The sequence below is a fragment of the Mastigoproctus giganteus genome, chromosome 3, assembly GCF_048544385.1.
Source record: "Mastigoproctus giganteus isolate SK-2022 chromosome 3, ASM4854438v1, whole genome shotgun sequence".
Lineage (NCBI taxonomy): Eukaryota > Metazoa > Arthropoda > Arachnida > Uropygi > Thelyphonidae > Mastigoproctus > Mastigoproctus giganteus.
The window spans coordinates 225,240,601-225,261,309 of record NC_143577.1 but is presented as its reverse complement, the minus strand read 5'-3'; the positions used below and the strand labels follow the sequence as shown (position 1 = coordinate 225,261,309).

The 20,709-nt window shown below is 35.2% G+C and overlaps 1 protein-coding gene across 1 annotated transcript in view; it reads left to right on the top strand.

Moving 5' to 3' along the window:
* LOC150088795 (uncharacterized) overlaps positions 1 to 20,709 on the top strand; it is a 157,629-nt gene that overhangs the window by 114,914 nt on the left and 22,006 nt on the right. The window contains exons 4-6 of the mRNA XM_090370903.1: positions 44 to 176; positions 4,288 to 4,470; positions 18,481 to 18,691. Of these exons, the coding sequence (XP_090227029.1) occupies positions 44 to 176; positions 4,288 to 4,470; positions 18,481 to 18,691 (527 nt within the window). The remainder of the gene's footprint in view (positions 1 to 43; positions 177 to 4,287; positions 4,471 to 18,480; positions 18,692 to 20,709) is intronic.

Here is a 20,709-nt window from a genome sequence, read left to right as displayed (position 1 = left end):
CTTCTTTTTTTGCTGATAATTTGATATTTATATTAATTTACAGGAGTGGAAAGTTAAAGAAAGGTGATGAATTATTAATGGTAAATGGACATCGATTGCAAGGTGTTGGTTTAGAAGAAGCTCGTCAGTTGCTACGTGTTCCAGAAAGTGAAGTTCATTTATTAATTGCACGTGAGGCAAGTGTTAACTTAAATTTGCTGTAGTGCTGAAATATTTATCCATTAAGAGTTATATCTATGAAGCTACACATGAAAATGCTTGTCTTTCACTTGTAGTGCTTGTAAAATTAAATAATGTGATATGTGTACATCTGGATATGTAGGTGCAAATAGACTTACCAAGAGATTGGAGTGGATTTATCATATAATTCCTTAAGGTTTCTATGTCTGTAAACATAGATTATCTCATTTTGCAATGCTGTTTTAAATATTTGACAAAGTAATTTATATGAATTTCTAGAGATATTTATTAATATTAGAATGGCCAATTGATATAAGTAAGCAAAATTTTTCTCCAAGTAGGGGGGGGGATCCTTATCACTCTCTTGTTGCCAACAAGTGATTAAGCTCTGTTTCAACTGTACCAAGCTTGCTCTCACAAGCACCTCGTGGATGAGAGAATAATTTTTCCAGTGCTCTAGAGCACGCTGCTTGAAGGTAAACTTTATGAGCTCCAGCCTTCTGTTTTTAGAATTTATATCTTTGTCCTCTCCTGTCAAAGAAAGTTCATCTCCCTTACATCCTCATTTCTTTTATTCATCCCCTTTAGGACTTATACCTCAATCAGGATTTTCCTATCTATAAGATATATTCTGCAGTTCACAAATTCTAAGCTATTTTTGATCTTAAAAGGGAGGACATTGTTCTGCTATACAAGTCAGTGTTAAAACCACATTTGAAATATTGTGTTCAGGTCTGGAGGCTGCATTGAAAGAAAGACTTTGAGCTTCTTGAAAGCATTCAGAAACAGCCAACTTGTCTGATCAGAACAGAAAAGCGGTATCCATGGATTATTGAATTTAAGAACGGTATGTCTTGGGGCGGAAGGCTGATTGAAGAGTGTAAGTCACTGGAATGAAACAATAAATGATAATGAAATTTTCACATTGAAATGGAGCACACAAAGCAGAGGAATAATACAAACTGTTGGAGAAAACTAATAGCCTAGACTTCAGGAAGTTTGTTTGGTCAGCATGTTGTTGACCGCTAGAATAAATTGCTCCTCTCTGGAGTGATGGGGGTTGGCAATATGGTGAAATTTTAAAGCAGCTGGCTTGGCACATTGGTTGGCAAGGTTTTATTTATTTTATTATTATTTTTTTTCTGATTCAGCAAAATTATGGCTTTCTTATATCTTTTGGCTTATACTATTGAAAAGAGGATTCACAACTAATATAATTTTCTTCAAATACATTGAATACAGAAGTTAAGGCAGAAAAAAGATACGATCTTAACACTTATTTAAATGCAAGTTAAAACTTAGCGTCAAATATAATATATACATATTAGTATATATCAAAAGCAACATTTATAAAAAATTTTCGATTTAATAATTTTGTGGTTTTTCACTTTGTCACTTAACTGATACCCCCCCTTCCATAAATAATGAAGGAAGATACAGTTTAATTATCTGTAATTTTTAAATTTTAGTGCTTCTCATTTGATGATATTAACCTATGAGCAGTTGCATCCTGCATCATGACAAAGGCATTCCTGCCTGGTCTGTTAAATCCCAGTTTTCTGTTTTAGTTCTGAAAAAAAGTTTTTTTCTTCTTTTCTTTTCTTTTCTTTTTCTGCTTCTCTCTCTCTCTCTCTCTCTCTCTCTCTCTCTCTCTCTCTCTCTCATACATATTTAATCAAAAAGTTTGGTGAAAGTTGCAAAAAAAATTTATTTTCTTCAATTATAAATATTTAGGTTGCTGTCTTTTGCAAATACTTTTAGTTTACTCATTGTATTTGATAGGATTTCTTAAATTAACAAAGAATATTTTTATATAATGTTTTAAAAATTCTGAAAAAAGAAGGAAACACTAAACCACATAACAAATACAGCAAATTCCTGCTGAAATTAAGGCTGATATTTTATTTTAGTTATTTTGTCTCTCAACCTTAATTGTAGCAGGAATTTTTCTGTTACATGGTTTAGTGCAGTGTTTCTCAATCTTTTTACTCTCGTGGCACATTTTCCAAAGAAGAAAAATTTCGCGGCACACCTACGTAGTCATAGAAGAAGAAATTTCTAAATTTCGCGGCACACTTGGAAAATTTTGCGGCACACTAATGTGACGCGGCACACCCTTTGAGAAACACTGGTTTAGTGTATCTTTTTTTTTTTAACAAGTTTTAGCAATAGTACCACACTGGTCCCCATAGTAAAGGGATGATTTTGTCAGTCAAAAATTTCTAGTCAACAAGTGACTTTTGACACAGCACATTGTCTCTCAGCTGTTTTAAAACTTCTTAGTAGTGGGGTTTCATTAATAGTGACACCTCACAGAATAAATTCTGATAACATTATCCCCTCATAAAAGTATGCAGTGAACATTACCTTCATATGTAATTTTGACTGCCACTCCTTTTTTTTTTTTCTTCTCCTTTGTAATGATGACATTGCCATTGGGAGCTTTGAACCTTAATCTCTGGGTCATATCCATACACTCAAGACTCATCACCCACCATAATTTTTTGTTAAAAATGAAAGACCCAACACAGCTTATTCAAACAACTCAGATGAGATGAAAACCCCGTCTTTGATCTCGAGTGAAATTGTGTGGAACAAACTTAGTGCTCACTTGCCTTGTGCCAAAATCCTTGGTCAAAATCACCTGAAGTGAACCAAATGAAAGAGATGTTTGCTCAGCAGTTTCTTGAAGGATCCATCATCAATCTGATTAGATTATGGTGATTAATTGATGTTTTGATTGTTTCAGGATGCTGATGGTCAACTGCTTCTCTCTTCATCTTCAAAAAAATTTTTTAAAAATTTTTTTGAAGATGAAGATGAAAATTTTTTCCATCATAGTATCATCTCCATAAACTGTAACGTAAGTGTGTCCATGGCTGACTTTCCAAGTTCAAAACAAAATTTAATGTTTATGCATTGTTCAGATTTATCATTTTCAGTACATAAAACAAATGGGGGAAAAAAAAAAACAGGGTTTCACTCAAGGCAGCTTTCTGCTGGACTAGCAAGTAACAACAAGTTAAAACTTAATGTGCACATGCTAAAACATTGTCATTGTAATCCCTGTTTACAAATCTTTTATTCCCTGCTATGCATTTAAGGATTAAAAAATCATTCATTGAACTTTTTGATCAAACCTTATAATTGAAAATGATGCAGATCTTGATGAATTGTTTCACAATTTGAATTCCTTCCAGCTAATAATTTCCTCCAAACCATTGTAGTATCTAAACAAATATTTTATTTCATAACTAAATCTTGAATAATGATTAATGATACAAGGAGCACTTGGACTTCGGTCCAGATGCCCGTTGTATCATTAATCTTCTGACACCACCACAACAGTGACAACCAGATAAGTTCCAAAACAATTATGGATTATGGTTCTAGCAATCAGTTTAAAAAAGCCGTATTATAAGGAGGAACGGTACTAATGACATATAGGTAGTGTTGAGAGGATTGTGTCATTTCATTGGCTTGCTGAAAAATCAGTTACTGTAGTTATTAAATGATTTTCTTTTAAGGCTTTCCATTTTTTTTTATTTGTAAAATCTCATCTCGTTTCACTTATCATTATCAGCTGATTCTAAAGGAGTCCTAGAATTAATTGTTAAAAAGGAGAACAAGACTAAAGAATTCTTCGAAAAAATTTTTTACTATTATTAGTTCTCTCACCTCCAATTTAAAAGAGCTCCATAAACATCAATATGCATTCATCTGTATTATGTTGCAAATCTACATTACATATCTTGTTTTTATAAAATAATTGTCATTTGCTGAAGCCTGTTTACACAGATTTAAATAATAATATTTTCATTACAAATGCATTTTATGATGCATTTCTTGTTTTCGACTTATAAAATAAGTTGGAAACAAAATGTTTGTAGGGTGTTATGGTTAGTTAAGTGATCTGTAATGTAATGGCAACTACAACTTGAATATACTCTAGTAACTTGTTGGATGATGTAAACACTTTAGCATTAATATCTGTATTTTTATTGTATGGTTTAACTAACTTTGAATATTGGTTGGAATGTCCAGAAAGAATTCAAGAAATTAGAGAATAGAAATAGTATTAAATGATTTCTTTTTCTTCCATTTCAGATTATAGAGGAGTCTGAAATGTTATCCAGTCTCCCACCTGTTCCTGAGTTACAGGAATCGCCACTTACTTCACAGGTAGCAAAGTTAAGATTGAGTAGCTGGGAACCCGAAAAAACATCCACCCACTCTGATAATAGGCACTCACACCCTTCCCTTACAAAACCAAGAACGGTGTGTGAAGAGGTAAAAAAAAATGACACTATTTTTTAATGATTTTGCACTTGACACTTTGACAGCATTTGAAAAATAGTATAGCTTTCCTTCTCAAATTTTAAGATATTTAGACTTGAAATTTTTAAAAAATATTCAAAGTTTTTCAAACTAGTTTGGTGATGATATTATTTAAGTAAGTTAAAATACAAAACATTTGAACTTCCCAAATCTCATGATTAGGCCCTGATCCTTACTGAATTGCAGATGGTCATTTTATAGTCACTTCATTTTAGTCATTAAAAAAAAAAAAAAATATATATATATATATATATAAAAAATAGATATAGTATATAATACTAATGAATTAAAACTGTAGAAATAGTGGGAAGATAAAATAAACTGGATATGTCAAGTGTAATTTATCTATTTATTACAATATATAAATATATATATACACAGTCAAACTTGGTTATAACAAACGTCAAGGGACCAACAAAATTTCCTTGTTATAACCATTACTGGATATATCAGTGGTGAGTTAAATTTGCCTTTTTTTTTTTTTTTTTTTTTTAAATTCTCTAACTTGATAAAAAGATAGATTCAAAAAAGAAAAGAAAATTAGAGAGGAAAAAATAATATTAGTATATACCCACATATTATTTGTTATGTTATTATGTTATGTTATTTGGTTTTCAGGAGCATTAGCAACTAAAGCCATATTGCTCTGGGATATGCGGTGGTCATTCCCTGACCTTTCCGCATCCTCCGTATTTGGTGGTGACGGGCTCGAACCCCGGTTTAATCAAGAAGCATGTGCTACGCACTGCTGCTCCTTCCCACCTGGCTACGGAGGCGCCATATTATTTGTATTAATACACTTGTATTCAGTTTTTAAATCAATTCAGCCAACCGTTGTTACCTACAAAATGGTAGCATCCAAATTGTTTAGCAAACTTTTCTGCTTGGGCCATCAAGATCGGATCATCTATTGAAAATCCAGCACTTCTTTGTGTAGTGAACTATGAACCAATGCTTCATCAGCATTATAATCTCGCACCTTCTAATTTTTTTTTTTTTTTTTTCGCTCATGTTCTTTTCCAGTGCCAATATGTAAACGTTTATTCTTCCACAATGTTATTACTGTTGAAAAGGACAAAGAAACTTTACACACTTCAACATTTTTTGCATCTCATTCTAATTCACAAATAATTTTGACTGTTTTGTGAATTGAGAGACACTTTCTTTTGTTAATAGACATGTTTCTAACTGATTTTATTTAAAATGGCAGTAAAGTGATCTGCATACAAAGTTCTTAGAAGTCTCGAAATGCATACAAAATTCTTAGAAGTCCCGAAATAAATTTATGGTTCAGTGAATACAAGACAATCTGTAAATAGGGTAATGCGACAACCTGAATGGCAATGCACTATTGTACAGCCTCCATCCCCGATAGTTCAAGGTTATAAAAGCTGTCTCCCTTTTCATTTTCATCTATTCCAAGAATTTGGTTTTTTCGACTACCCATGCAATTAAGAATGTTTGCATAGTTACCAAAATTTGTATGGTATATCCGTGTAGTATACTTGCATATATTTAATTAGCATGTATGGGAATATGTGTTAATTAAATTCATTATGGTCTCTTGCTCGCTTGAGATCTCGTTATTTCTATGCTTGTTATAACTAAGTTCAAGTGTGTGTGTGTGTGTGTGTACACACACTATATTTCGATTATGTTTGTTTGCTGTTTTTGCACTGAGGCCATGAGACATGAGTGTATTTTGTCTGTAAACTTGCATGTATTCTAAGGTTGATTTGTCTGTTTTGTTAGCAAAAAATCCAACGAAATGAATTCTACATCTCTCACTTGAAACCAATTAAGTCAGGCACAGCATGGAAAAAGGCCTATAAGTTCCTGTTGTCTTTTTAGGATTTGAACCCAAGCATTTTTCACAGAGTGTGTAAAGTCGGGGACCATACCTGCTGGACTACCCATTAGAGTGTTACATTCAACACAAAAAAAAAACAATGTACAATGCATGGAAAATATATTATACGGTACAGCAGGCCCCCATTATAATGCGGTTCGCTTTACGCTGATTCGCTATAACGCTGTTCTTATATTATAACCCGTATCTGACTATAACGCTGTTATAGATCACTATAACGCTCTTTTACTGACTGCATTTTTGGCATATTTAACGAAATTGTTTCATTTGATGGAGTCGATAGCTTGAAAATGAATATAAAAATACGGTTAAAACGTTTCCCACGCCGAACTGAGAAATATTTCCACGCTCAGTGAAATTCTCTCGCACGCTAATTTAATTGCAGTACAGTGACTTGTTACGTAGTTCGGAGATCAACATTTTAATAAATGATCACGTATATTGCTTGTAATATTTGCGTTATATGCATTTATCCGAAGTCTAGTGATCACTCAGTACCGTATTAGACATCGTGCGAAACGGACAGTTTACTTGAACATTGTATCATAATTAATGCAACCAACGCAGTTACATTTTCGAAAAGTTAATAATGGCCGATAAGAATGAAAAAGCAACAACATCTGAGCGCAATACGAAGACTATAAATGTAAGGAAAAAGACTGAATTTGAAAATCAAATTAGACGTTTTGAAGCGAATCGATTCCGGTCAAAGACAAGCGGATGTGTGCCAAAATTTAGGACTTGCAAGTTTAACTGTAAGAACAATTATAAAAAAAAATAAATAAAGAATTAATTTTAGCAGCGGGAAAGATAGCTGTTCCACTGCAAGCAACTAGAGCTAGGCTGGCTATTAGGATTGAAATGGAAAGACTAATTAATTTTATTGAAGATAATATCCAATGCAGAATTCAGTTAAGTTAAATATTATAAATAATAAAAAAGAGCGAGAGATTAGCCTATATGATGATCTGAAGAAAACTACCTAAAAAAAATAAAATTGGAACCATTTAAAACTATTAAGGGCTGGTTGAATAGATTTAAAATCCAGGGAGAAGCTGCAAGTGCAGATTAAGGAGCCGAAACTTTCAAAAAAGAACTTGTTAAAATTATTGAAGAGGGATATTGTGTGTTATACTTCTCAACAAGTTTATAACATAGATGAAGCAGGACTTTTGTGGAAAGTCCTGCTTCATCAATGCAAATGCCTAAAAGAGGTTTCATATTGAAAGAAGAAAAAAACATGCCAGGTTTCAAAGCAGCGAAGGATCGGTTGACTTTATTGTTGGGTGGTAATTAAACTGCGGTGGATTTAAAATTAATACCCCTTTTAGTTTATTTGGAAGAGGGCCAAAGTTCAACCCAAAATCAACACATTTTTCATAATTAAATTCATCAATTAAATTAAATCAATTTAGATCAATTAAATTCATGATTTTAATTGGAATTTTAAGTTTAATTTTGATACGTAAGTAGTTACCATATAATTATATACGTATGTAATGCAGAATATTTTATATGTACAAATATTTGAATATTAAATATTTTGACCGACATTTGTGCATCTTTTCACTACCGTTTATTATTGATTAGGAAATATCCTATGGTACCGACCGCAACTCACAAATACATATGTTACCTTATGGGAATGCGGCGCTCGCTTAGCGCGGATTCACTTAGCGCTCTGTTTTTCCGGAACGCATTATCAGCGTTAAGCGGGGGTCACCTGTATAATAAACAAAAAAAATCCTCTTCCAGAATATATCATTTACAATTGATGAATCAACTCCAAACATTTCACATGGCTGTCTCTTGGGAGTCTCACTGTTGAATTTCTTTAATAATACATCATTTTCGACAGTCACATCTGTTTGCATTTTGAACACTGCAATCCCATGGTTGGCATGTTTAAAGACGTGTAAAAGAGCTGAAAAATATACATGCACCTCTCAAAATGTGAACATTCATATATTTTGTATGAAACACTAAGCAAAGCTGTTTTAAATGTTATTATTTTATTATGAGTGATCAGTATTTGAACGTTTTTTCTTGTAAAGTAAGTTGCTGTATCAGCGTGGTTTACAAACATGACCATCTGAAATTTGCATGGAGTTTTTGGTTCGAGGATTAAGTTTGATTATCTAGACGTTGCTCTATTTATTTTGTTCAGAATTCTTATTTTTTAATTAGGATATAGTGTTTCTTTTGTTTTACATGCATCTAGTTAACAATAATGTAGGAAAAAAAATTGTAAGCCACTTTTACCTATGCGATTTGAATTGAAAGAAGTGACTTAGTGTCTCAGGGTTCACCCAACTCCCAGAAATGATGAAATGATTATAATTTGTTCATCAGATAGTTTCTGAAGGCTAAACAATATTTTTGTAATTTAAGGTAGATTTTTTTTATAATTATGGTTAATATATTTTTTATATTGTTCTGCTTATATTAACCATTGAGTTAATTAACAAATGAAAAATATTTTCAGATAACAAAAAAGTTTGTTTGTTTGTTATTTGGTTTTTAGGAGCATTAGCAACTAAGGCCATATTGCTCCGGGATATGCGGTGGTCATTCCCTGACCTTTCCGCAACCTCCGTATTTGGTGGTGACAGGCTCGAACCCTGGTCTAATCAAGAAGTATGTGCTACGCACTGCTGCTCCTTCCCACCTGGCTACGGAGGAGCCATAACAAAAAAGTGCACAAAAACGATGGTCATGGTCTTTTCTGCTATTTTTAGGTTAATTGTACATTTTAATTTTAGTTTTACATCTATTTTTATTTATTCTAATTATTAAAGCCATCCTACAAAACTGTAAATGGTAGTTGCTTTTTTGAAAATTTAAGATGTGCAGAGTTAAAATGTAAAAAAAAAAAAAAAATTACATCACTGGAAAACTTTTTTATATCATTTTTATAGACAGGAATTATGAATATTGAAACCAGTGAGCATGTTATTGTTATTTGGACAAATACAAGGGTGACTCAAAGTTGACTCGGACTTCCCCCCCCCACAAAAAATAGACAAATAAAAAGATTAAAAGATTACCAAACATATTATTCTTTTTCAAGATATTGCCACTTTACACTGAACATTGACACATTTTTGGTATTACCATGACATGACACTGATATTTTCAGCACAGAAAGAAATAGGGTGATTATGTAGCCAGTTCCGAACACTATACTTATGTTCATCTGTCTTAAATTTCTGTCCTCTCAGATGCTCTTTCATTAGTCTAAATAAGCAATAATCATTGGACATTGCATCCAGTGTGTGAGGAGGTTGGTTCATGATTTCCCAGCCTAAGGTTACAAATGCCATTAATGTTGCATTTGCCATATGTTGATGTGCATTGTACTAAAACAGAATGAGTCCATTTTACAGTTTTATAAGACTTTTCTTGCAAACTACATTATGCATATTATTGAGAAGTTTGCTGTAATGCCTAGCATCAACTATTGCTCAAAGTGACAGAAAATTGTCAAGAATGAACCCTTTTGAATCCTAGATGATGCTTTCCACAAATTTGCCAGCTGAAGATTTTTTGTCTTGATTTTGAGCGGGGGTGACAATACTTTTGCGGTGTTATTCCGTACTGGACTTCTTTGATTCTGGAGTGAAGTAGTATACCTTGGGCTCGTTACGTCATTATTTCTGCAGAAATGAGTTTTCTTCAAATTCAAGGCAGCCAAGATATTCAAAAGAAATAGCAATGTGTTATGCCATCTGGTAAGACATCATTGCCTCAAACCCACCATATATGTACACCGAATATATACACTTTCTTAAATAGTAAGTGACCACTGAAAAGTAGCATTATTGATGTTATCTTCTAGAAGTGATGTGATTTATTTTTATCTGTTAATGTGTTTCCAGGTGACAGAAAATTGACAGTTTTGGATAAAATGAAACACATTTGAGAGTATGCAATATATACAATAAATATCAGCAAAATAAAGATAAACAAGAATAAGCAGCTAGTTTATTATAATTTAATCTGTAGTTTATCACTAGTTGTACTTTTGATGCAAACCATGGATGGAATATTAATACCTTGAAAATATATCTGCCTCTTGTGTATATTGCAGATATGAAGATTTCCTGTTTATTATTGTGTCTGCTTTATAGGAGGGGCAGATGTCTGACCCTCCTATAAAGGTTATGTAGAAAGGTATTTTTCATAAGATTATGTTGAGACCACATTTGGAATGTTATACTCGTGTCTGGAGGCATCACCTAAAAAAAAAAGACGCACAGCTTTAAGAGGGTGCAAAGAAATGCAAATGCAACTAGATTGGTTAGGAGTACAAAGGGTTGTCCCTGTGAGGAATATCTCAGATGTAGAGACTAGATAACTTAGGGGTGACCTTATGAAGATGTTTAATGCCGTCAAAGGAATAAACAGTATGAGTCAGAAAAATATATTTCTGTGAAACTAGAATGAACGGGGAGGGAGCATGGATAAAATTTTGGGAAACAAAAGATTAGATTTCATGTTCACCTCCAGGTGGAGTGGTATTGAATAAGTTGCCTCCCAAGTTGAGATAGAGAGCCTGGAGAGTTCAAAGTGGAATTGGATAGTTACTTGTTTTTGTGATGGGAAAATTATGATCAATTGAGTTTTTGTTTTTTTTTTTTTTTTTAATGCCAGAAAATTCAGATAATGTGATTTGAGATGAAGATTACAGATCAACCACTATCCATGTTGGGTAAATGTGCACAGTAGAATGGCTCATTCCTCATATTTAAGACCCAAGAGGAAACTAGTGTTCTGAGCCTTAGATTTGGTATCTTATGAAGTGAGTCACTCCTTTGAAATGAGACTGAAGCAAGATGCTTAGTACTAATGGTATGGCATCACTGTTGAAAATTAATCAGGGACAGAGTTTTGAGAAATTTGGTTTGAATTGGCATTAGTAGGTATATAATGCAAGAAAGAAAGCTTATATAGCATCAGCCAAAAATATAAAATAATAAACACATTTCACCTATCCATTCCCTTCAATATTTGTCTAGCTCTTCATTGAATTTATTTAAGCAGGGATGGGATACACTTAAATAGAAAGGGTGCAAGAATATTTGCTGATGCCATCGAGGCAGTGTTAGGTGGGTCGGAAAACTGCTGGCTTGGGGGGAGACAAAGACCAATAGATTGACAGTAGCCACTGGCAGAGGTGAAAGAGATTCTTGCACTGCTTCTATTAGAATGAGCAGAAGCCTGAAAAACAAGATGCATGGTATTTCAGAGACTGCTGGGAGCCATTGCGGTACAAGTAAACACATGGGTTGTGTTAGGGTAGCTAAGAATAGAAACAGGTGCAGGTATACTTGCGTGTACACCAATGCTAGGAGTTTAGTAAATAAATTTGATGAATTTGAGGTATTGCTCAAAACATCAAAGGCAGATATTGTTGGGATATCAGAGACGTGGTGTCACACAGATATAAGGGATGCAGAAATGCAATTTGGGGAGTACAACGTCTACAGAAAGGATAGACAGGATAGGAAGGGGGGACGGGTTATGCTATTAGTTAAGAAACACATAAAAACCAAGGAAGTGAAGCCAGTCGACATCGCTGGACAGTGCAGTGTTGAGTCAGTTTGGTGTGACATAAGCATTGGGAGATCAAAATTGAGAGTAGGAGTGTGCTATAGGCCTAATGACTCTGATGAGTATAATAAGGAACTGTACAGGGAAATAGAGTGGGCCAGTAAATCAGAGAGTCTTATAATGGGAGATTTTAATTTCCCAGATATTGACTGGAATTTGGGGGCTGGTTACTCACACACTATCAGGGCTTTTGTGGATTTATTGGATGATTGTTTTCTACATCAGCATGTTCGGGAGGCAACTAGAGGGAGTAATACTCTTGATTTGATTATCAGCAGTGATTCTTCATGCATTAAGAATCTGCAGATAAATGAACCACTAGGTGGCAGTGATCACAGTGTGCTGAAGTGGGATTTACTGAAAGAGGTAACTACCATTAGGGGTAAAGGGAAGGGTTATTGCTTCCGTAAAGGCGACTACGATGGACTGAGACAGTATTTAAATTCTATACAGTGGGACCAACTGATGATGTTACCAACAGCAAATTCAAAATGGGAAGCATTCAAAGAACTTATCTTGGAAGCTACTAGGCTTTACATACCAACTAAGAAATATTGTTCAAGGTTTAGGCCAAAATGGATGTCAGATGAACTAATGAGGCATATGGCAGAGAAGAAAAATGCATGGGATACTTACAAATTAACACATGACACAGAAGCCTATGATAGATACAAGTTGATATGCAACCAAGTTACAAAGGAGGTTAGGCAGGCGAAGGCAGATTACGAGAAATCCTTGGCAAGGGATGCAAAGAAAAACAGCAAAGTGTTCTTTACTTATGTAAACTCTAGAAGGAAGGGGATGAATCAGATTGGTCCACTTGATATTGATGGGTCAACTGTTGATGATCCTGCTCAGGTGGCTAACAAACTAAATGAATATTTTGCATCGACATTCACACATGAGGAGTTATTCAGCAAGGGGAATGCCAGAGGTGTATTCAACTCTAGCAGTAAGCTACAGAATCTTGAAATAACTTGGAGTAAAGTGGAAGAGAAACTGTTGAAGATAAACACAAGAAAGGCACCCGGGGTGGATGGGATCTATCCAGTTATATTAAAGGAGGCAGCAAAGGAAGTAAGCAAACCCTTAGCCATAATTATGAGAGCTTCCTTGGACTCAGGGGAGGTACCCATAGACTGGAAATGTGCAAATGTGACCCCAATTCACAAAGGAGGATCAAAGGCTGACACAAGTAATTATAGACCTGTGAGCTTAACTTCTGTTCCAGGAAAATTAATGGAGGCACTGGTTAAAGAAGCACTGCAGGATCATTTAGACAAGACTTCAGTTATAGCTCAGACACAGCATGGTTTTGTTAAGGGGAAGTCTTGCCTGACCAACTTGATTGGATACTATGATGCAGTCACAAAAGAACTGGATGCAGGGAATAACTTTGATATTATATACTTGGATCTTAGAAAGGCTTTTGATACTGTTGCACATGGAAGACTGCTGCACAAATTGGAGCAGTGTGACATTGGAGGCAAATTGCTGCTATGGATAAAGGGGTGGTTGAGGGGGAGAAGACAGAGAGTGGTAATCAATGGACACTGCTCATCGTGGACTAATGTTATTAGTGGAGTCCCTCAGGGCTCAGTGTTGGGTCCATTATTGTTTTCTGTATTTATAAATGATATTGATGATGGTATATCAAGCTTAATGTCCAAGTTTGCAGATGATACAAAGGTTGGCAGGGTTGTCAAGGACACTACTGACACTATGCTGCTGCAACAGGATCTGGAAAGGTTGAGCAGATGGGCTGAGAGGTGGCAAATGAAGTTTAACATTGACAAATGTAAAGTACTACACATGGGAAAAAGCAACCTCAGAGCAACGCATCAACTCTGTGGTACTACACTGACAGTGGTAGAGAATGAAAGGGACTTGGGGGTGATTGTGCAGGCAGATATGAAGTTCTCTGAGCAGTGCAGACGGGCTGCAAGAGTAGCTCATGGAGTATTGTCAATGATATACAGGAATTTTTCCAGCAGGGATAAGGAGGTGATTATTCCATTGTATAAGGCAATGGTCAGGCCACACCTAGAGTACTGTATACAGGTCTGGAGATTAGACCGGGGTTCGAGCCCGTCACCACCAAATACGGAGGATGCGGAAAGGTCAGGGAATGACCACCGCACCGGAGCAATATGGCCTTAGTTGCTAATGCTCCTAAAAACCAAATAACAACAACAACAACAGGTCTGGAGGCCTCATTTCAAGAAGGATGTAGAGCTTCTGGAATGAGTACAGAGAAGGGCAACAAGATTAGTGAATGGAAAAAAGGGGTGCTCTTACGAAGAAAGGCTTAAGTTTTGCAAATTACAGTGTCTGGAGACTAGGCACCAGCGAGGTGATCTGATAGAGGTGTATAAAGCCTTGAATGGTTTAAGCATGCTCAATGCTGATGGGATTCTTCCTCTAGCTCAGAAAAATCACCTGAGAGGGCATAAATTCAAATTGAGGAAAGACAGATGTAGGATAGACGTGCGGAAATTTGCCTTTAGCCAGCGGGTGGTTGGTTGGTGGAACAGACTGCCATCCCTTGTGGTGGAGGTTGATAGCCTAAATAAGTTTAAGGCTCAGCTGGACAGGTATTTTGAACGAACAGAGGGGTGAAGTGGAAGTGGGTTTTTTTTTTTTTTTTTGGCTGATGCTGCATAAGCTTGCTTTCTTGCATCAAATGCCTCTACTAATGCTAATGCTAAAGCTATCAACTTCCACAACAGATGGAAGTTTGTTCAAGAAATCAACCACTCACTGGCTGAAGGCATTCTGCACATCTATTCTACAAACATCCTTCCTTAATTTGAATTTATGCACCCTCATATGTGTAGTCTAAGCAGGTAAAGAATCCCATCAGCAGTGAGTTAGTCAAACCATTCAAAGCCTCGAATATCTGAATCAGATCACCTCACAGGTGCCTAGTCTGCAGACACTGCAATTTGGAGAACTGAAGCCTTTCTTGGTAAGAGTACCCCTTTGTCCCCCTCACCAATCTCATTGCCCTTCTCTGTACTCGTTCCAGCAGCTCAATAGCCTTCCAAAAATGAGGCTTCCAGACCTGAATTCAGTACTCAAGATGTGGCCCGACCATTGCCTTATACAATGATATAATCACCTCCTTATCCCAGCAAAGCAAAGTTCCTGTATATCTTTGACAAAACCCCATGAGCTGTCCTGGCATCCTGGACCTGCATCTGTACTGTTCAGAGAACCTCATATCTGACTGCACAATTATCCCCCCCCCCCAAGTCTTTTTCATTTTCCATTACTCTGACTATAGTACCATATGGTCGGTACGTTACTCTGGAATTACTGAAACTCATATTCAGTACCTTGCATTTGTCAATGTTAAACTTCAACTGCCATTTCACAGTCCATCTGTCTAATTTTTGTAGATCTAGTTGCAGAAGCTTACCTCGATTATTGTCATTAACCACCCTACCAACCTCTGTACCATCTGTAAACTTTAATTTAAGCCTAATATGCCTTCATCAGTATCATTAATAAATATAGAAAACAACACAATAGTGGACCCAATGCTAAACCGAGGGAGACTCCACTAATGTCATTAGTCCACAAAGAACAGTGTTCGTCGAATACTACTCTCTGTCTTCTCCCACTCAACCTTTCCTTTATCCACAACAGCAACTTTCCCTTAATGCCACACTGCTCCATTTTGTACAGCACTCCTTTATGTGCTACAGTATCAAAAGCCTTCCTGAAATCCAAATATATGATATCAGAATTATTTTTTACATCCAGCTCCTTTCTGACCACATCATAGTATCCAATCAAATTGGCCAGACAGAATGTAACAAATTCATGCTGTCTGACTTATAACTGCAGTCTTCTCTAGATGATCCTACATTACTTCTTTAAACAGTGACTCCATTATTTTCCCTTGAAGAGAAGTTAAACTAACATTTTTTTCCCCCTTGGGTCCTTCCTGGCAAGCTAAGGCAACCCACCACAGTTTTCTGCCACAAGAGTCTTTACCTGCACCCTATACCTGGCCTGGCTCCTTGTGGTGGAGGATAGGCAATGGGGGTTCGACTAGGAGTCCCATGGCTAAATAGGTGGATGGACAACATACTAACACTACAATATGCTATGCAGTCTACACCAACATTATCTGGCCTTTACATAGTTTGCATTGTGACACAGAGTATACTATGTGGAGTTGGAGGTCCCTGGTGCTGCTTGACAAGAAACACCATACACTATATGCTACCCTTTCTGTGCACATTTTACTGCCCATATTCAAATTCTGTATTGCTCATATCTGTGTGACACCACATTTCTGATATCCCAACACTGTCCACATTTGATGTCTTAACCAGCACTTCAAATCCATGAAATTTATTTACTGTGCTCCTATCATTGGTGCACATGCAAGTATGCATGCACCTGTTCTTACTCTTAGGTACCCTAACACAGTCAGCATATTTACTTGTTCCATGATTACTCCCAGTATGCCTTACTTTCCAGACTTGCATGTTCCAATAGAAGCAGTGCAAGAATCACTTTCGCTTCTCTGCAGCCCAAAATTGATTGACAAGGCTCTCCTATTGTGTCTGGGCAGAATTGACAACTTTCAAATTTAACCCTAATTTGCAACTTTTTTTTTCAACATCTCCCTGTGCTTGTAAGTCCACAGATTTTCTACTCTTATTGTCATTAGTGCCAATGTGCACAATAGTATCACCTTTCGTGCCCTTAAAAGATGATATCTGCCCTACAGCATCATTAATTTTTGTCCTCCTGACAGATATACCCTGGTCCTATTCCACCACTCATTTTTGCACAGTATATTTCCTATTATCCTGACAATGGAGCCGTCAACAACAACTAGCTCCTGTGAGATCAGCACATTCTGCCTTGGAGGTTACCACCGTGTTGCCTATTAATCAAGTGCAAGCTTTGGCATTGATGTCAGCAGCTGAGAGCTTGATGCTTTCCCCAATTTAAACCCCTCTAGGGCATTCACCCTGTTCTTCAAGCTCTCATAAAGGCCAATAACAATGCTCAATTGGCATCTAATATCTTCACACTCTTTACATCAAGCACACAAAGACGTCCCCCCCCTTGGCAATAGTTCCTGATTGCAAACATCATACAAGCAGTACATTTCATAAGGCTGTGATTGGGGGAACAACTACCCCTTCAGGTCTTCCCTGAGCCATGGCACTCCCACAAGCTTTAGCCCTTTGTTTTGCTGCTCTGGGCTGAGACATGATTTCTAAATTCAGTATAATTAAAAATATTGCAGTAATAACACTGTGCACCAGTTATGTTACAAAGGTTGTTATTAAATATATATATATATATATATATATATATATATATTGCAATATCGAGCTTATAGTATATGTATTTTGTATCTCCTACAAGTTTAAGTTATATATGTTATGCTATACCATTACTTCTTAAGTTCTAAGTAGTTATAATAGATAATAAACTTATCTAATGCAAACCTACGTGATGTGAACTTTCAATCTGCCTATTTGCAATGATATGTTTACATCAAATCTCCAATACAAAAATCTGACACAAAACAATGACAGCAAAATTCAACTATGTTTTTAAGCAATTACAAAGACCAAGTAAAGAAAAATGCACCAAATTAATCAGGGAATTACACATAAATACTACACTACTAATTTTAAATAAAAAGTTACAAAAAAACTAATTATAAATCAATAAATAAAGTTCCACTTAGCAGCTCCCAAAAAAGCATCCGTTTGGGAAGACAAAGCTGTCATTATCTGATAGCTTTGTCTTCCTTCCTTGAGCAGGGCCATGATAGCCCTGTTGAAGGAAGGTGCCTGAAGTAGGAGTATAGAATAAAACTGCCCATTTTACTGTATAAAGCTTAGTTCACAGATTCACATTCACGACACTTTTCAGAATGCACCTCTTGTGTTATTGGACTGCTGGGTGTAACATACTTTTATCATGTTTTTGTGGATTGCATATTGTGTGTGGTTTTTATTACCTCTTGTTTTTTGGTAATTGAATACTTTAATATACATAGGGTATATTAATATTTTGTTATTTACTAATTATTTATTTTTTAAATTTGAAGATTTCTTGCATATAAATGTGCTATTATGTTTAATAGCAGATTAACATTAAACCAAATTCTTATGTTGAGTATCTAAGAATTTCTCTTGTTTTTAAATTGGTAAGCAGTTATATTTTTTTTTTTTTTTTTTGGGGACAAAAGAATTCATAGCACATTTTTTTAATTTTTTTTTTTTTTTGGGTTTTCTAAAAATAATCTTCAGTTTTCATGATTTTTTAACAATTTTTTTTAAACCATATACATAATGTGAAATTATCTCTTCTGAGGCTCATCACTAGTTTTTCAATGAGCCTTAAAATATATGGCATGTAGAATAATATCATGTATTACTAAACTTTTCTTATTTTTATACTTTTTTTTAAACAAGGATACATTTCAAAATTTTCAGATTAGCAACAGTGCACTATGTACTCTTCCAAGGCGCCCAAAGTCTTCCCAGCTTTCTTTACATACAGTGGTATTTGAGAAAGGACCTGGTCGGAAAAGTTTAGGATTTAGCATTGTTGGGGGTAAAGATTCTCCCAAGGGCGAAATATTTTACAATGCTAAATCTAATCTTTCAAATGGACAAGCAGCAGAAACTGGCAGTCTTAAAGAAGGTAAATAATAATAGAGTTATCAGTAGAGTGAAGGAAATCAGTATTCTGAAGATTTAATATAGTTTGGGAAGGATGTGGTTGTTTTCTAGTAGGATTATTACTATATTTAATACCGCTCATATATCATGAAATTAATAATATAGTTTATTAAGTCACTCCGCCTAAACTACTATACATTAAGGTGATGTTTCAGGCATCTTACCCATCATCAGACCATGATGCTGACAGACTCCTCTTGTCGATGCTTCCAGAAACCTGACAATGCTACCAGAGATATGCACATCAAGTTTTTGGAGCATTGGCAAGAGGAGTCTGTCAACAGCATGGTCCGATGATTGGTAAGATGCCTGAAATATCACCTTAATGTATAGTAGTTTAGGCGAATAGCTTAATAAACTCTATTATTAATTTCACGTGGTATTAAAAATAGTAATAATCTTAATTCTGAAGATTTTTTTTTTTAAATGCCTTTTTATTTTTTATTTATTTGAATTTATGGGATGGCAGCAGAATGTGAGCCATCATCTAAATTCATTCGTTGTCTTTTTTCTTTTTTTTTTTTTTTTAGTTATTTGAATTTGAAATTTTCTTAAAATTAAAATAATTTTTATAGCTTCTAGGTCAGAGACTTTCAATGAGAAAGAATTTTTACTGTTTTTGATTCTACAAATTTATTATCAGTATTCCCAATTAATTTGATGATTCTTACAAATTAGCAATGCAGAATAACTATTTTAGTTACTTTAACAATGTATAGAATGCAGATGAAATGATTTTTTAAAAGTTCTTTAAATTATAGCCAAAAATAAAGAACTCTTCTGAACCGTGTGCAGTTTTAATGATTAGAACACTTCTAAGTGAAAACAGTTGTATTTTCCAGTTTTATACTGTAACTGTTGATCTTTTATTTACATTCCAGCACATAAGTAAAAGGATGTGGTAACATCAATTTAAAGGGTAGCTGAAATATAAAATACATGTAATACAACATTCATAACATTGGTTTCTTCAAAGTGACCAAGAAGTCACTGTATATCCTCTTATCTTGATCCAGTGTATCTGTCAGTTCCAAAGAGAGCTGAATAATTGCTTTTGTGACATCTACAAAGTATCTATGTTTTTGCACATGTCAACTGCTTCTTTCACAGAAGCATGTAACTCATTATTTATACTAATGTGTATCAATGTTACATTTATTAAATCCCCATGAGGCATTATCAGATATCACACACTCAGAACTATATGAGGTTCCAAGGTATTGGTGATAGGTATATTAGAGTTCAACAATCTATCCACTAGCCTGAAAAATGCGCCTGTGTATTATCATGCAATAGCCGCACATCATCTATGTTGCCTGTGGCGGTCAGTTGGTTGTTTGATTGATTGATTGATTTTTATAGCACATCAGCAACTTAGGACATAATGCACCAATTCGTGGTTAATGTTATAAGATATTCACATAGATTGCTTGCTGCCTAAATATGCCTGTTGTAAAATTATGGCCTCAGTAAGATTGGATGCCACACCATTGGGTCCAGTGGTATTTTAAGTACTCTGCCAGTACATTATTGTTAAACAGTTTAATTTTAAGAGTGTCTGTTATAATTAGTCTTATGCTCCATATATTTTCCCCACACCTTTTCATTTATATTTTTACGAAACACCTTGAAAGTTACAGTTATGTCTTAACTCTCTCTCTCTCTCTCTCTCTCTCTCCCCACCATTATTTATTAAATACAATTACTTTTTATTTCTTCTTAACATGGAAGATTAAGAACAGAGTGGAAAGAGACTGACATCATAATGAGATATGTACCCCCAAGATATAAGTCCCCCAATTCCACTCAGGAAATTTATTTTCCATTGTACAGGTAGCCCTTGATTTATGCTGGGGTTAGGTTCGGGGGGGGGGATAGGCACAAATGGAACTCTTTATATCATGGAGTCAATGGGAAATCACAGGGTTAGGTTCCAGGCACCAAAAATTTTACCTACCACTGTGCATTGATTGTTTTATT